Source organism: Rhodnius prolixus, unplaced genomic scaffold (genome assembly GCF_049639745.1).
Source record: "Rhodnius prolixus isolate KJV_2025 unplaced genomic scaffold, Rpr scaffold_4, whole genome shotgun sequence".
Taxonomy (NCBI): domain Eukaryota; kingdom Metazoa; phylum Arthropoda; class Insecta; order Hemiptera; family Reduviidae; genus Rhodnius; species Rhodnius prolixus.
Window position 1 is genome coordinate 44,048,342 of NW_027411614.1, and position 19,199 is coordinate 44,067,540.

General features: G+C 32.2%; 1 protein-coding gene across 4 annotated transcripts in view; it reads right to left on the reverse strand.

Annotated features, from left to right (window-relative positions):
* Window positions 1–19,199, reverse strand: part of LOC141456116 (uncharacterized) — a 31,778-nt gene that overhangs the window by 11,709 nt on the left and 870 nt on the right. For 3 of the 4 annotated variants that reach the window (XR_012459584.1, XR_012459583.1, XM_074131796.1), the window contains exons 2-5: window positions 18,434–18,583; window positions 12,848–12,899; window positions 12,682–12,759; window positions 4,244–4,427 (exon numbers count right to left, since the gene is read on the reverse strand). Coding sequence is in view for 2 of the 4 variants with exons in the window: in XM_074131796.1 (XP_073987897.1) it covers window positions 4,244–4,427; window positions 12,682–12,759; window positions 12,848–12,867 (282 nt within the window). In the remaining 2 variants the exon portion in view is untranslated. The remainder of the gene's footprint in view (window positions 1–4,243; window positions 4,428–12,681; window positions 12,760–12,847; window positions 12,900–18,433; window positions 18,584–19,199) is intronic. The other variant, XM_074131797.1, reaches the window with a different exon arrangement.

The following is a 19,199-nucleotide window of genomic DNA, read 5'->3' on the forward strand; positions in this document are numbered from 1 at the left end:
ATAGGGATTTGAATCAACTCGTTCCACCATCGGACTCGTTCCAATGGAACGAGTCCGCTCAAATAGCCCATCACTAGTACACCCTACCAGACTAACCTGACAAGTACATCTAAGAGAGTGAAAAAAAGTTTTTTTAAAAACTTATTCCTTCGATTGCTAACGGATTTTGGACTCACCATCACTGAGCGAAAAGAAGAAGTGATCACCTTTTTGAACCTGCCTTTCTTTCAAAGGTAGTTTTGTATCGATAGTTCAATAGGTGCAAGAGAAAGTCAAAATATAAAAATCTCAGACCCACCGTCGAATAAATTTACCAAACTTGTTTTCCTATAAAATAATGATAGATTCCATTTAGAAGTAAATATGATAGGTAATGAACAAGGCAGTACTTGCTTGTTGGTGTTAATACGAAGTACAAAATTAAATAGAAGTGTAAATTGTAGTTTCAGCTTTATAATCTGAAAGAGCATGTATAAAACTATACAGACGATAATTACTGGTGTGCATGTAATATTGCTGTGGTTCTTGATTGACCATCATGATTGGTCAACAATATTTAACCAAGTGAGTGAGAGAGAGTGAGAGGACCTCTTCATTTTTAGTAGCCACAGTGGCTATTATAAGTGGTATTGCAGTGGGCGGGACACTGAGGAGCTCCTACCTTACAGAATCCTTGTAGTCCGACACTCTTCCCTCTTCCACATAGTTTTAGAATAATTATTAATTTCCTAAACCGCTTAATTATAACTCTTTAAATTACTACCAGTTATTAAGGCGATTTATTATTTTTTCTTTTTTCTGTTTTTAATAGGTATTAATTTTATATATATATAGAAAATAAAGACTTCTTTTATATATATATATATATATACGAGTACATACATATTTTATGATAGACGGTTAATTTTAAAAGTTGACAATAAACTTACATATATTTATATGTGCGACATTAAATAACATTAATTAAGCTTGGCTTGATCAATTACATCGATTGTATACAATTTTTGATAATTAATTTTTACCGGAAACGCAAGTTTTGAGATACGAAAAAAGAGGACATAACCAATTGGTACATGAATAAACACAGGCAGCTCTATCGCCTCTAAAGTAACTTTTTCGAGCAAATATGGATTTTATCACTTCAATAATATTACTGAATCTCAAACTGGTGGCTAAAATTTCGACTGCGACCGGAGGAGCAAATCTCTAGAACTGGAAGATTCGGGCTTGCTAGAGATGACAGAAAATTTGTTAGATAGCAGAGCTTACGAATCATAGCAGAACGAGGCAAGAATAGTAATAGAAACGTGAAGAAGCTGAAACATACGTTTGTTTGTAATTCAAGTTTTTCTTGAAATCAAGATAAATAGAAACAGCTCTGTAAAAGACTTCAAAACTTAGGAGAGACAAAGATTGAAAAGAATTTGTATTTATATGTTAAGTAAAGATTCCAAGTTTTGAAAAATTATCAGGGAGAATTTTGTAATCAATTGAAAAAAAAAATAAAATTCTTAAGTTTGTTTAATTTAGGAACGAAATTTTGCTGTGAACTCTAATGAATGTAGTAAGCTAAATGCGATAAATTATGTATTTATAACATTTTAAAAGACAGAATTATGGAAACTATATTTTAATTTATTTCATTTGATTATATTACAATTCTTTAGAACATAGAAAATCCAATTAACATGCCATATTTAATATCGCCAACACCTTTTGGACTCTTTTTAATACTATTATAATGAGAAAAGAAAACAGACAAACTGGTTTTGTTGTTTTAATTGCGTGGCGTTAATTGATTTTAATTGCAGATAACTTCACTAACGTTTTAATGAATAAATTTATATAACTTTTATTAAATTGATTTTTTTAAAGAGATGGACAAAAAACTGGAAATGTATTGCATGAATTTTTAGTTAATTTAAATATTTAATTCAATATTTAAATAGGCCTTCAAAATAAAAGTCAAATATAAATTAATTTATTACAGGAAATTCTTAATAATTTACATAAATATATTCATTTTTTTCAAGTTGATAAGTCCATTAAATTTTAAAATCCAAAAAGGCTAAGAAAAGTATTTTGTAGACGATCAATTAGGAAGACTAAAGTAGTAGTAACTTGGGGTCTTTTTTTGTAATGCTTATGCAGTAAAGACCGGAAATAGTGTCTCCTTCTCAGCGAAAAACCTACCAGATTTATTTTCCCATTTCTAAATATAACTGTAGCTCTAAACTGAAACCTCAATCTCTCTGGGAATAAAGGATGTTTAAAGGAATAAATGTGAGAGTAACCTAGAATCGTATTAATTGCTCAAGATCAACTAAGCATATTTGGTTACTTATGTTTTAAATTTTCCAGGCCATACAGCTGTTTGATACACAATTTTAATTAACTCGAAACAGAAGGTGAGCAGCGCACCTTTGCCCAGCGATAATATAGTGCCACTATGATGACCGAGCCAGGTTATAAATAAATAGCAAAATCAACAATGTTTACTTGGAGAGAACAAAACCGACACCTGTCCTTTTCTCAAACTGGAGACAAGCATAGAAATTAAAAAGTAAAAAAAAAAGCAACCGCCGGAGGCGCTTTTACCCCGGCGAAGAAGAAGAAGTTAATGTTCAAAACGGAAATTAACCTACATCATGAGCAGGAATAAGCGCGTACTAATAAATAATGCTTAATGTTTTTTAAACTTGATCTCCAACAATTTATGGACAGAGTTAACGAGCAACTAATTTTAATGAATTATATGTTTTCATTAAGCTTTTTTTTATATTTATTTTTTATACTCTTTATTTCTTTTTGCCTTTTCTATCTACCTTATTAGTTGTTTGGGATGAAATCGGTATACTTTACATTATTATCATCCTCTCTTACTCTGAAGAAGGAGAGAGTAGAACAAAATGCCCTCAGGCTGGGAATAAAGTGTTGTCAGAAATACATTATAGTTTTCTAATTTCCGGAAGCTATACTTTTCAATGGTAATCAAATAATTAAGAAAGCCGTTCACTAAAATATAGGGCTTGCGAAGAGCCAGTTAAGTTATAATGATGGATAGATTCTTCAAAACATTTTGAACATATAATTTTTTTAATTAAATGGCAAAAAAAAGAATACTTTAAATATTGTAACGATGAAATCGCAGTAAAATCAGATATATTATAGTTATTTGGTATACTTTCGGGCCGCCATTGATTCTCCGGTTATGGATAGAATTTATTAATAATTAAGTACAAATGACGTATTTTTGTTGAATACTAGTATGTCCTGCATGAATTTATATACTCTTGTATTAATTACAGACGAAAGTAGTAACAAAATAATTTTGTAACACAGCTTGAAAACAATCGCCACTCTTTATTAGAAAGTTTACTTAACCATAATGCATTATGTTTACCCGAAAATCAAATAGAACTCTTTAGCAAGTTCCTTAGCTCATTCAATTCAGAAAAGAAATTTACCTTGGCAACTGGTATGGTTCGATCTCTTAATTCTTAAGCAATCTCGCGCAGATAGTGGTACGCCTCGTTAACTTTTTAAAAGTTAACAGTGAGATCTACTCTATCATGGTATTTTCCTTATTCAATATGGGTTGAAGCAATCCAAGCAAGGGTATCTCTAACCTTAAATATCCCTAACTTCGACCAAAAGCTGTTCGTGAATGGATAAAAGTGCTGTAGTTTAAAATGAGTACTGTAGCTATGGATAAGCTAATGCTAATGCCCGTAACTGGACTTCCAAAGATTTGCTTCTTAAATATGGAAAGAGAATAACTGGTAAGAGGTCAGAGGACAGATATCCTTTACAACTGAGGTCTTAAGGATCCAAGAAAGTAGTTTTTATATAGAAAATGATCTCTCTCTCTCTCTCTGCGTATGTGTGTGTGTAAATACTCGAGCCCGAAAAGGAAAACTCGCCGTACGCACCGACTTTAAAAAACAAAACAAAAAAATACGGATGCCTCCTTAAAGCTATTTCTATCTTTTTGAGTGAACTGAAAGAGTTTCATCACGTTCGGTGCGGATAGAAATATCCGGAATTTCGTTCGGCAGACAGCACTGTGCAATTGTCGATGGCTAACATTTAAAAATATAAGAGGAACACGAGATGGTAAATTTGAAAAAAAAAAATACTTTTCTCGAAACGCTGATAAAAAAAAAACATGTTTTGAAAGGATATATAAGAAAATAATAGCATAAAAGGAGATAGTAGCTATTTTTAATAAATTTATACGTACTTGAATACGAAGTAATTTTGCTGAATCTGTATTCTTTGGCGGCCTAACAATCTGGTCTATTTCATTTTTGATCTGAAGAAAGGTCCATATCCGTAAGATCGTCCGTATCATTAGATTCTTGTTAATTACGAAATCGAAATCAACTTCTTTAATTGTTTTTTCTAGTGCTGTCCTCCAAGTATTTCTAAACAAAAAAAAATTAATGATTTAATATTCTAAAACGTCACAAAATCTAAATTTTAGAACTTAAGGAACTGATAGCATAAAAGGAGCTAGTATAAATAGCATATTTGAGATTTTTACTCTTTAAAAGGCTAACAAAACAAATGTAAAAATCTAAAATCAAGAAAAACACTCAAAAGACTTCTCTTTCTACGGTTATTACAATTTTAAGTTTATAAATTTTCTTAATAATTAGTGAGGAAGTGTAAACTACTCGAAGATGGTGGTGTTAGTCGTTAAACAAAAAGAGCACTTAGCTTCAACAAAACGCCCAAGAAATAAATGTATATAAAAGAACAAAAATTAAAAGACAAGATCTACAATAGTACTTAAAACAAAAATATATTTACTTAATATTCAAATGGGACAGATCTGAGAGGAAGAAAAACATGATTCTAAACGAGAAAGGCAAAAGTGGAAATAAGAACGTATTTTCACAAACAAAATAAGTTGTGCTCTTGGCTAAATAGCTTTATAAGTTGTAAACTTTTATTTATATCGATAAAGAAAACAGTTTCTTTGCTACAGAGCAGTTTTGAAACTCTTGGTTGAGTGAAGACAACTGGTTTCTTAATGGAAGACAGAACTGTTTCTCAGTTTTGGTATGTTTTGCCCAAGTTCTGTCATTCATTACTCATCATCCTTTCTAGATAATGGGCTGAATTATTAATCCTCTCAGACTTGTCGAAGCAAGAAGATTGAAAATGGTAGTAAATTATAAAACCAAGGTTTAATGTTAATAACGAAGCTCCTCCCAGAAATTCAGATCAAGCATTGGGAAAGGGCTAGATGGTTAGAGCATCACTAGAGTTTATAATAAGTAAATAATGAAGTATTGGTTGGGACAGGTACTTGTAAAAAAAAAAAAAAAATGCTACTTCAAATGCAAGGTACAAGGCATGTTGGATCTGAATTATAAAGTGAGGTGACTTCTAATTTTAATTCATTGAAAAAAATTTGTCTCCTTGCTTAAATAAGGGTATCTAATAGGATAGAAAAACAAGCTATGTATGTAAATACATTAATTAAGATTATAGTAAATTAGTTTAAAGCATAAAATGAATGGAATGTTAATTACTTATATTTTGTTAATAAAATATTAGTAAGGCGTAGGTTTAACCTCCATCTATGTAATATTACTAAAAAAGGCCACCCTTATAGATGACGCTAGTTAATCAATTTCTATTTCTATTAATTACTAATAACAAATCTGTAACTAATAACAAAACTCTAACTTCAAAACCTAATAGTAATTAAAATCTAATTTACTTTTCTTTTTTTTTTTCCTTCTCCTTCTATTAATAATAGATGGTTGTAGTTCATCTCCTGCCTAGGAGAGTTAGTAAGATAACAGCCTTTTATCCAATGTAACCTATACACATTACCCTAGGTTTTGATATAAGGCCGCACCCTATTTAACAGTTATTATAAAGCTCTGTTTATGGGAAGACTTTAATAAACTTTAGAAGACGCTGTCACAAGAAAACTGGCGGACAGTCTGAGAGGGGAAATAAGAAGGTGGTGAGAAGATGGAAGCTGGATGATCCAGACACTCCAGAGCAACTCAGAGAGATGAAATCTACTGATTTACCTAACAGAGAGTGAGTGAGACAGTGAGCTAGGGATAAGGACGAAGCCGGTCTTCGTAAATTGTTCCTCTTGCTAAATGACATATCTATTATATTAATCGACTGGGACGCCCACTGCCCACCTTTAGAAAAATTAATAAAGTAGACTGGTAAAAAAATTAAAAATATATACATATATATATTGATTAACCGACCTCGTCCTCTTCAGATGCCTTCCCTCGTAAAAAAAAAAAACAAACCTTAATTGGTTATTTAAATCAACTAGATAATTTAGTGCCCGTTAAAATGTGTAATATTCCTGAGGAAATTGCTGCTGATACTAATTCCACCATTCCCGTGGCCTCCACGTTAGATATTGTTGCACCAAACAGTCCCGGCATTCCTCCTAGAACTAATTGAAACATTTTTTTTTTGTTTTTTGCTTTACTTATACTGGAGAAAATAATGTTTGCAAATACAGGAGTGATGGTTTTTCTTTTTTCTCAGGATTGTAATGTCCTGGAAGAAGTAGTAACATCCTATGGAGCGAAACAAATCTATGAAGCTGAGCATCGATTAGGTTGGTTGTCTATCCCTCCGGCAGATAAAGTGTTTTATCCGAGACAGTACGTCGACAAATGCCGGCCACAGGGAATCTTATACCTGATTCGATCAAATCAAAGTCGAATTCGATTTACAATCCTAATTGGACTAATTGAACAAGAATTAACTCTGCATGCCCCAATCTGGTCTTTGCTGTTATCACTTCCATGTTGACTTATGTACCTACTCCCTTCTCAGCAAAAGATTACTTGCCAATGACAAGGTAACTTTCTATAGATTCTACAGAATCTCTGACTGTTTTGAGATTGTACGAAGCTTGCGGAACGAGTATATGCTGCTCTATTAGGTAAAATATATTTTCAATTAAACTTAAATGAATATTAATAAAGCCTTTCTTTTCTTGAAATTAAAATTTTCACATATGTCCAAGATAAATAAATAACATTTTTACTCTTGGCGAAACGTACGCAATAATAACCAAAAGAATAAGATCATAGCGTGCCCTCTGACTTTTGTTAGGCCCCTCCCAGCTAATTTAACGCCTTACATACATTAACATAAAATTAGACCTAATATCATAATTACTAATCTCCTTCTCACATATTGCTCAGTTTAAATATTTTGTAAACCTAAATACAAGGTTATGATGCTTTTTTTCCCCCTTCATTATCATAAATAACGTTTCAATACAAAAATACTTCTTTCATTAATTTGTTGCATACATAATGATATTAGTCCATGAAGTTATACAATTATGTATAATACATTAATAAAATGTTATTAAGGACTTAATAAGCTTTGAAAATTACTTTACATATTTAATAAATAAATCAAACTTGAAATGTTCTTAACAATTACGCTGAATTCTAATTAATCAGGATGTATTTTGTATTATAATGTAACTCCTTACCTCTTTCCACAATGCCAAAGATTACAAGGTGAATACTTTTTACGTCTGGCACAACTCTCTAGCAACTTACTAATTCTTATTGTGTGACAAATTATATTACAACAGACTGAAGTGCTACTGGTAAAACTAGAAAGGTTAAGTAACTTCCTTAAAATTGCCTGTTTTAAGACAGTGAACAAAAAAATCGGCTCACAAAACATCTTTACAGGAAAATGTCCTACAAAGGTGGAGGTCCAGCCTGAGTACTTAGCAATAACTTGGTTTGAGAGAACAAAATAGGTGGAAGCCAGACTCTAATTCAAAAAAGGTCCACCCATTCTATCCAACAGATCACACTCTGACCTTCAGCCTTCTTTCAAATTAAATTTAAAGAACTTTGTGGCTACAAAGTAACACTTCCTGTTATAGGATTTTGATTGCTAATTTACTATCGAATCCCCTGGTGGGACCAAATCGAAATATAAAGTTCGACCTTAAGTTTCAACTACAAAAACATGTTGATATTTGTCTTTAGAAATTTTAAACTAAGAAGACAAGTTTTACAATTTATTGGGGATGAATGAGTGCACGAATGACACATAGAAATTTTTCATTATAAAAAAGCATATTTTTAATCTTAACCTGTTTTATACAAATAATCTAACGCGAGATAAAGTTATAATTTAATGTGAGAAACAATTTTTTTATTTATAATATTTTTTTTTCTGGAATAGTTAATGAGAACAGTCAAGAGCGGAAAAAAAATTATTTATTTATATTAGTTTTCATTTTCGAAAATTTTCTGTTTAATTTGAATTTATACATTCCTCCTGTAATTCAATTATAGAATATAGGAGAGGACAGTAAAAGGAGTCAAGAGTGTAATGTTGTAAATATTCTTATTAAGTAGGCCATTTGTGTGTTAGTTAGGCTGTCCACCCTCAACTCTTCGAAAAATAAAGAAGTAAAGACCAGAAGGGGGAACACAACATCCTCTTTATGGTGGACTGTTCGACCAACTTCTTCTACCATTGTTATGATTTGTTTCAAATTTTATGTTTGACTTTTACTATCTTGTTATGTAAATGTTTTTTGAATGTTGCTTGCTGGCCTAGCATATATCACACACATATAAAAATAAAATTATAAAGGTCGTGAGAGTGGAAACGCAGGGGTTTTTCTCCGTTTTACTAACAAGGATTCCTTTTTTTATTTTCTTTATGTAAGGGAAGTATTGCGATCGCTTTCATTTTGTTCAATATCGAGTTCTTATCTGAAAAAATCTCTTTGAGATCCCCATATAAGAAAGAAGAAGGCCATATAAGAAAGATGAGACGTACATCCTCTTTATTTAAGAAAAAAAACTCATTCGAAAAATATTCGTCTGGTAAAAGATTAAACAGGCTTGAGTACAGCAAAAACTTACTGCTCGCCGAACATGTGGCTGAGAAGACCTCGTTTGATTGGAAAAGATTCATATCGCGAGAATGCTTTAGAGGGGATACGATACTCCATCGAAACATAAGAGTCAGCAGGAGATGGGATTTGATGATGGGTAGATGGTGTTGCTGCGATGCAAGAAACGTACTAGGAATTAGAATTTGGCAAACGGCTGAACAGAACAGCTGAATGTTGACGACTTATTGGGAAACCAATAATTTATAAAATTCCTCAACTGAAGAAAATTTCCATAGTTAGAATCAGCTGTTTTCCAATCACTGCTGGAAAGTCGTTGTAGCATTATATAAATTAGGCAATCCAAACATTAGGAGGAGAGATTAAGGAAAGGCGATTGAAAACTGAATCCATTGTTGAAAGTAATTTGACAAAAATTAGTGTTACAGGCAAAAAAAACTTCTGTCAAATGTAAGAGGTTAAATAGCTTTTTCATGTAACATTTAAATTGAAAATGGATCCTGTACGCCTTTTTTCGTTACAGGAAATGTGTTCCTTACATGCAAACTTTTTGCACACTGATGAAGGTAGTAGACTCTACGCACTACTTGACTTTTCAAATGAAAGTTAAGAACTTTTGTTCGTTTCAAACCTCTTCACTAATTTTAATTAAATTATTACTCTCACTTTGCTTTTCGAAAGATTTCCATTTAATTTGATGAAATAGAAAATCCAATCTCCGATGACATGAGTAGGTTGCAAAGAAAGACACACACGGCGGGTAGCGAAAAATTATTAAAGTTCTTCAAATACCTCATAAAATGGTTGTTTCAGTAAAACGAACACTATAGGATAGATTTTTTGCCAAAAATCTTATTAAATATCCTCAAAGAAAAATATTTATTTGAACAAATATTAACAATTTTTATTAATACAACGAAATATGCTAGATCTAGGCAAACTAAGATTTTTATTTTTTTTCGTTATGCAGGCCATAGATACAGACGTGTTGTCCAATTTGTAATATAAAACCAATATTGCATTTTCTAAGGACCTCAAACTTGAATTTCCGGTAAAGACACCTAATCGAAGAACTGAATGTATTGCAATACTTCCTTCCGCAGAAGATAAGAGACAGAAAAAAAAGAAAATACACTAGCTACTTCGAGAAATTGAAGATAAAAAGATGTATTCTTTACTCTGATTATTTTTGAAAAACACAACGCACTCAGGGGTCATTTAGCTGGATTGTGTTGGGGACCTTGACGAGCACTTTACTGATGTGAAACAAAATAAAATTCTCTGGAATATTTTGCTAAGCGATTCACTTCCCCAATTTACATAATTGCTGCATTTTATTCATTAAAGTGCTTATCGCAGTAGGCGGAATTACAAGCTGAATGAAATGACTTAAAATTAAAAAAATAAAATAAATTGAAACAAGATACTTTGTTCATTTAATTGCAATCAAATTTGAGTATAAAGAAATTAATTTTTTAAATTATGAAATCTGTCAACTTTTAACATTGAACATCTTATAAATTACTGATGCGATTTGACTCTCGCGCCTCAATTACTTATTTTAATGTTCAAATTCGGCCAATTGCTTTCGGTATTCTTTTTCATTCAGCACAACCACATACCTAAACAATGAGCTGCAGCCTTCGATAAGGTGTTCTACAAAGCAATGGAATTCAATCATGTGTACTTTCATCAACGCGCAGCATCTCATCAAATAAGTTTTAAAAAATCCTTGAAATACATAGATAAAACCATTTTCTCTTTAAAAAAATCGAAATACGGTGGAGGTAATTATTTTTATGAATAATTAACAAAAACGAATTTCAAAAAAAGTATCACTATTTCTCTCTGGTGGCAGTAACAAAAAAAAAAAAAATCTAAGCGAATGAAACATATTCCCAAAAATTCTTAAATTATAAATTAAGCGAAAGAAGAAAGAGGACAAGGCAAATAGATTTTTTAAAAACTTACATATGTATGTAAAAAACAAGTTTTTACATGTTGGTGATAATTATTTCATTAATGATCTGCCAAATAATTCACTATATAAACTCTAGCAAGTCACCATCACCGTAAGTTTCTGCATGACAAAATATTACCACCATCAGTGTTGCCACTAAGTAAACCTGTTTGAAAATAGTCGTATAGTTAATAGTTCTAATTATTGAATTATAAATTATATTTAACCTATCCTATGCTAACTAGGTTCCCCGATGATAAAACAAACTTTTTTTTTGAGGGTTTTAATCGTTAATTAATTTTTAATTTTTTTTTTGCTACTTTACTATTTAATTAATTTATAATTTACTTTTTTGTTAACGTTTTGTTAAAGTGTTTCAACACCTATTTGGCAAAACAACTTTCTTTTAATTACACTGAATTACATATAATTATCTCTTGATAAATATTTTATAAGTTGACAACTGCTTTAATTAATGCATAATAAACTCTACAACCGATCGAATATTAATAAAGGACAACACTACATAGCTTAATTGTCATATTTAGTATTAACATTGAGCTACGAAGTGGAAATTCCATCGAAATAAGTTTTAAAATTAAACAAAATAATAATCAGCGAAGATAATTTAAATATTTTCTTAGAACTTCTGGTATGATGGCGAATTGCAATGTAACGCGATACCCTGAATTCAAAATGTGTTTTTAGAAAAATGAAAAATGTTTTTAAAATATCTCTTTTGATGTGTGTATACTTTTTGTGTACTAACTCAAAAATAAAAATGAAGAAAATGCAGGAATCTTGAAACTTAATATTTTCCTAGGGCACTTAATGTATTCCACCCATATTTGAACGACAAAATCTCATAAACGGAAACAGCAACTGAAGGATTTTTCGTTTTGTTTTTTTTTATTGTCTCGAAAATAGCTAAAAAATAACTTGGTATTCTAATTGCAATCGTGAAAATCTACAATTGGGAAACAAGGCACAGCTGCCTTTTCTAAAAACATCTTTTATCTGTTGAAGCCATCCTCAGACTATCTTGTGATAGTTGATTATCCCAAAGCTGTACCTTCCTAAGGTTCCTTGGAGAGCCTGGATAGTTAGTTGCTGTTGGAGGGGAATGTAACTATGTAGCATCCTTCCAGTTTCTACGAATTTGGGAGTCTTCTCCGAATATTTTGGAGCGCAATAAAGGAGAAGGGTATGTCAGCGTGTGGTTCTCTGACTGGCGGACTTCCGAGAACTTCTAAGGAGAACCTGGTGAATGGTTTCAACACTACCTAGGAATGCTGCAGAATGAGTGGCCTTAAGAATGTAGGCTACACGACGTTACTTTAAAAAACAAAAAACTTGACGGAGCGAATTCCAAAGCAAGCTGTAACAACTCTTCTACAGTAAAACATAATTAATAACTGAGTGAAAAATATGAATGTACTTAAATTGTAGACTGCATGTTCAGTAACTATCATAAAACTTTTTGGTGTGCCCGATAGGTTTAAATTATATTTATTTTATGGAATCTGATGTGCTACGAATGGAAAAAGGCCGCGGAACACTAGTCTAAATGTCCAAATATTTTTCGCTCTGAGAAAATTTAATAAAAAATTCAAAAACTTTTTAATGGTTTAATTTCAAATTGTATACTTCAAAGTTTAAAATGTTTTTTAACACTACAATCTGAGTAAATAAAATGTCCTTGGATTTAACGGCAGCGTTCGGTTGAACTTAACATAAAATATATCCAGTTCACCATTATTTATAGACATAGATGCATAAAGAGAACAGTTCAGTACATAATAGTTAGGGTAATACTTACTCAGCAGGTGACTGTCTGACATTAAAGGTGATCGCTGTATTGACAGGTGATTTCACAGATGAAATGATCGCAATAAAACTGCAGATGGAGTGTGCAAGGTTACTTTGTATTAATCATATTTGTAAATAATATATCCTCATACTGTAATAATTTTTTTTTCACTCACAGATAGCAGAAGGAAGCCATGCATTAGATTTTAGATTTTCATAATTGAGGAACTAAAAAAAAAAAGAATTCAATTAACACGTTAACAAAAACGTGTAAAATATGTTTTACGGGAAAAATGGAATTAGTTCAAAAGATTATATTCTATTTCACTCATAATTTTTTTATTTATTTTTTGCCAAGCTTTCGAGCTAGGATATATGTATCCGACTGGGCCATCTTCTTTTAATATTTTTCACATTTTTAACATCAGAGGTTGGTTGGTACATCTTATGTCCAGACTGTTTAGGTTCTTATGGACCGAAATTGGCAAAATCTTTCTTCCTTTTCGATTAATGAATCAGTCACTAAAAACGATGAACAATATTCTACAAGGAATTAGTTAGTTGATAACGCGGTAGACTTGCTAGTCGGCAGCCTTGATTCCAAGCCTCCTTGTGTAAGCTGGCTAGGCAAGGCTAATAAATTGAAGCATTTGCTACCAACGTAGTTGCGAATACTTTAGTTTTTACCAGCCCTCGTAAACCATAACGGTTTATGGGCAAACCAAACCAAAAACACAATAAATAATTAAATAAATAAATAAATAATAAAATCACTGACCATATAATAGGCCAAATTTCTTTTAACACTGAAATGATGTTCTTATAAACAGCTATTCAAAATTACAGTCAGCAATTATGTAAAGGTAAATATGCCGGTGTACCCGCCTGCCCACGACATGTAGCGTCAACATTCACCCGGAATGTCGTGAGTTTTAACCAGTGATTCCGAATTCATGCAAGAAGTAAAATGCAAAGAAGTCATTTGCTTTGCCTCACCAGTTTTCCAGAAGACAGGGAAGCTGGCAGATATTAAGATAACCCCTCCTTAGTGCCGATTTTTCTCTTCTACTATCACTTAGGTAGCATCTAGGCAGGCTGAGATGTCCACAACATCTTTCCAAGCCCGTGTTTGTTTGAAAAGGTTCTCTGAAAGTTACCCTCGTGTTTTCTGAAGTTCCGTTCTCTCTACTCTGCGCCGTATTGAAGTAGATTTTGCCTCAGGTTTGCTAAACTCAATTAGTTGAAAACATTTTACTGTCTCTGCAGGCTCTATTACATTGTGTGTGCGGGATACCCGCAGGGACGATAACATCCCTACAGGAGTGGCTAATAGTTTAAAATTATTAATTTTCAACTCTGACTTTTTTTTTTTTTAGAGGAAGTCTTAAAAGTGTTTCACGTCAGATTAAAGATGTTTACAAACAAACCACAAGAACAACACTGAAGTGAAAGGAAATTAACTTACCTTTAAAGATAAAAAGGTTTCATAATTATGCTCTTTAGTAAACATGCCGGCTTCGCTTTTTTGAAGTTATTTAAGTAAATCAATCACACTAATGTCTAATCAACTTTAAATTTCCAATCCATCGGCAATATATCCTACACTACACAATTTCACACATTTTAACGCTTGTGTAGGTGTAGAAACGAGCAGGTTTGGTTGAATTGTAGCCTGAAGCCCACACGTTCAGTGCCGACAAAATGACTGAACAGGGTGTACTCAACCAACAAAAAAATTATGTACTTTACCTCACGTGTTTCTTTTTTTTTTAAATAAATATTTTTTCTCTACCACATCATTCAGCTTCGGTCATGCATTGTGCAATACTATTTGAATAAAAATTGACCATATGGATATGGTATTTTAAAAAACTTATACCGCAAGAAATCAATTAGACAGGACTTCATACTTGGTTAATAAACTATCTATATAACACATATAAATCTGAACGCTATGAATACATTAACTCAATAAGAATGAGCACAAAATCGACGACGTACATTTTAATTTTTTACAATACTCTTGTTTCTAAGAAGAGTAAATGTTGAAATCATGTCAAATTTTCTAAATTCAGTTTGTGTTTTTGTATTTAATAAAACATCTCAAGTACTAAAAAATATTAAGAAGCTAGAAATTACATTTCGATTAGATTTTTCCCGTTAGAGAATTAAATGATCAAAGAAAATTTCCGAGTTAGAAGAAAATAGCGTAACCGCAGGTGCTAAATTGCAATTATTTTTTAATTTTCTAGGTTTTCTCTTAATACCTAATTTTCTAGTTGTCTGCAATTTTCTGTAAAGCAGTTGAGTTGATTATTACTAAGCACACATTTAAAAGAGTATCACTGTTCATACTTCGAGAACTGTAACAAAAGTAAGTCTTATGGCTATCGCTATAGATTTTTTACTTTTTCTATCTAAATTCTCTTGTAAGAAAAATTTCACTTTTCAACTTCGAATTTCAATGGAAATATCGTTTTAAGTTATCGCAAATCACAGATGCCTTTTGCTTGCCTACCAGAAAAAAAATTGATACTCATACATATGACATATCCCCGTGATTTAAACAGTCGCTGCTTCTCGCATTCATTCGGCTGGAAGAAGAGTTGCTGGAGTTTCTAGCCTCTTAAATTAGAGTCCTAGAGCTAATAGTTCTCCTAATACCAATAATCCACAACTTCTCTCGGGTTTTATCAGAAGTGAACTCTGTGCACATCCATGGTATCCCTTTAATAAATAATCTTAAAACGGGGTTATCATTTGGCAACCAGTTGAAAAACGTGTAATCAAAACTGTCTGTTCTTTTTGATTTTTCGTCTTCTAAGGCGAATTATCCCATCTTGATTTGCAAAAGGCTATAAAAAGACAGCATGAGGATCGTTTACTCCATTGAATGCCTCTGTTGGACTACTGGCTCTGAAAGAAAGTCAGTCGTCTAGAACAGTGGCCACGGTGAGCAATAAAACTTTATAAAGATTATTGAAAAGAATGAATACTTTTTGTTTTCAGTATATAGGGCTCTTCGTACTGTGGTGCAAGAGGTAAGCCCTCATTTTTGTTTCTCAGCTGGAACTATTTATTTCTACTAAGTTTTCTTCCTTCTTGTTCCACTAGGTACGGAAATAAAACCAAACTTTGTATCATCTACAAATTAAAATAACTGTGATCATTAATACGCTGGCATTCATTGACCCTTACAACATAAAGTGGTACCCCTTATTTATTGATAAGAATAAGCCCTTAATTGTCCTATTAGGTAGAATTATTTAGTTTTTATATTATCCAGCTAAAAGCTATTTTCAGCTGTTAAGAGAAAAATAACTTCTTTTTTCATTTTTATGTTCCTTATTTTTTTTAAAACGATTTCCAAACATGAAAGTATAATTAGTAAAACTGATCACCTCCCAAGTAGAATTCAGATTGGAGAAGTTTGACTTTACCACTACGGTCGAAGGGCTAAAACGAAAATAAGAGGCCAATTTAGTTGGATTGTTTTGTGGTGGCAATCGTTTGCGCCAACTATTGGCGGATACCGGCGATTACAACATGCCAACAACTTATAAAAAAAAATGACTAAATAAATAAAAAACTGGAAATATTTCTTTTGTAGTTGGTAGATTAAAAAAATTATATAAACACCTTTAGCTATGGAGTTAGTTTTTTGCCTTTTCTTATTCCTTGTAAGAGAAGACATTGTTATCAGGTAGATTATATCCACTTGATATAACCGCATTGAGGAAAAATGGTTTTTACAAATTGTGTGTGTGTGAGTATTCAAATGGCTCCAACGATTTTTTGTAAACTTGGTATCCCTTCGAGCACTTGGAGGCCTAAAACTTTTATATATTTACAAAAATTACTATTAGATCTTTATGATGAAACATTACAGCGATAAAACATTTTTACGATTGAAAAAAGACATGCCAAAAATGAAAATCGTTAAAAATAAAGATCACTGTACAACGGAAAAACTTTTGTTTTCGATTACGACAAAAGTATAAATCAGTTTTCCCCACTTTTAAGTTCACTGAAGCAAAGCTAAGAAGTATTCGATAAAGAGTTGAATTCTCGAAATTGACTATGAGTTAATGTTTAAAATTGATTAAGATTCAATAAGAAGACTGTCCAACACTTTTCTCTGGAAGCTTCTTTTTGTACAGAAAGTGATTCTAGGAGGAAGTCCAAGTTATGTAATTATTTTCAAGATAGTTGAGCTAATGTCCTAATGAATGCATAAAGGATTGTAACAAACAATTTGGATTTATCAGAAATGAAAAAAAGTAACTTATCTATCTGCAAGGGAGACTGCTCCAGTAAAGTGCGTTAAATAAAGTCAACTAACTAAATAGTTAATGCAAATGAAGCTAATACTGAGTAGAAGAAAAATTTACTTTAAGTTTAAAATATATTAAATGTTACGAACTGCAAAGTGAAATTAGTTCTAATCAGCCGTAAGACTGATGTATTCTAAGTCGTTACTCGTATAATTTGGGTATTTACATATATCAAGAGGCAAATCGTGATTCTCTTTTAGAAATATAATTTAAAACTGCCACAAGCCTACCACAGTTAGAGACTGTCAGTGAGTTGGGTTTAGACACAAAAAAAAAGTACATATCTGTTTAAATAGAAATTAATCATCGCATGACCTTTAAGGCTACAAACAGCAAACTTGCATATTTTTAGTTCTTGAAAAAATAGATTTAGTTCTAAGATATTCTCTTAAACGTAGAGGTTTCTTCTATGAAGTTGAATGTTCATCTTGAGACGAATATTCTTTCTGTCCTGCAGTCCTTGTCTTACTATTGTTCCTCTGTGAAAAACCTTGGTATCACTTTTGATCAAAACCTATCCTGGAAAAACCATGTTTCCCAAATCTCTCGTCGTTCCATCCATATCCTTAAGCAGTTTAATAGTTCCCGTCACCTTTTTCCAATTAAGACCCGACAACTTCTAGTTTCCTCTCTTATATTCCCCCATTTCGACTATGGTTGTTTAGTGTATGGCGGTCTTTCTGGTGATATTGAAGCTAAGCTCCAGCGCCTCATGAACTGCTTCATAAGATTTATTTTCAGCATTTCCAGAGACTCTCGCATTTCGCACTGCTACGATGAGTTGAAGTGGCTTTTTCCTCTCTTTCGCCGCCAATATTTTTTGGCTTCTTTCCTTTGTCAAGTAATCCAGTCTCAAAGGCCTTCCTATATTTTTCAACTCCTTAAGTTTAAATCCTCCATCCATTCCCGTAACACTAGATCTCGCTCATCTGATCTCTATATTCCCTCTCACCGTACCTCATCCTTTGACAAGTCCTTCCTAATACGTGCTACCTCTTTCTGAACTCCTTGCCTTCATCTGTCCGCCATGCTCCTACCCTATCTATCTTTAAATCCCGTCTATTCAGTTATCTCCTTTCTATTCAGCTTCCTCCGAAATTCTAATTGTTTTAATTTATTTCCTTAATTTCTGCTGTGATTTTTATTTTCACCTTTTGTCAATACTTATTTATTTATTTATTTTCTTTTAAACACAGGCCAAACTGTTAAGGCCTCTATTTGTTCCTGTATTTATTCTTAGGGGACAATTGTCCCAGAATAATAACATTTTTTTCTATTCTATTCTATTCTACTACCAAGCGTTGAGACACTGAAGTCCTAAAATTCTACTTAGACAAAGCTTTTGTCTCTAAGATCCCACATATAAGGCTGAAATTGAATAAAAACTTATCTGCTCTATTAATTATTAGACAAATGCTAGATACTAACCCTAAACTTCAGGTTGCAACTTTATCCAAACTTCCAACTTCCACCTCTACTGAAGCATTCATTGATTTTTGTTTTGTTAATTTTTGGAAATTTTCTCGAAACTGGACAACTTTCCTTTTTCTAAATCGTATTCCTGAAGATAACATACACCTGGATCAAAAATACAATTTAATCACTTTTCTAGAACTTTTAAAAAAATGTAGTTCTGAGAGATAAACCCGGTATAAGCTTCTCTCTAAAGTGCATTGCTTAAAATGAACTGCTTGTTAGAGTTGGTGCTCAGAGATATTGTGAACTGACCGAACTTCGTCCTTACACTTTTATTGGGGTTTGGTTTGAGTAGAAACAGAATTAAGTCTCACATCATTAGGCACTCCAACGTTCATAATGCAATAATCTCAGCAGTGGCGAATAAGCTTGAGATTACTGCAGGAAAGTTACTACAGATTAAGAGACTCGTAGGGAAGAGAATATTCTGACAAAAAGGAGACAAATCGGGTTCAAACCTTACGCAGTTTTAGTAATTAAAGAGATATATTATATACTGTTCAGCTTATCATGGCTAAACCGTAGTAAGTTTTGACTAGAAAAAGGTAGATCTATAAATTGATTAAGCGGCCTACATGACTTTTTGATATTAAAGTTAGAAGATTTCTAATTCATACTAAATAAATATATTTTTGTATCCTGCAACACTTACGTAAGCATATAACAGTAAAGGAATATGTAAAAATATACTATTAACTGTAAATCTATTTCCGCAACA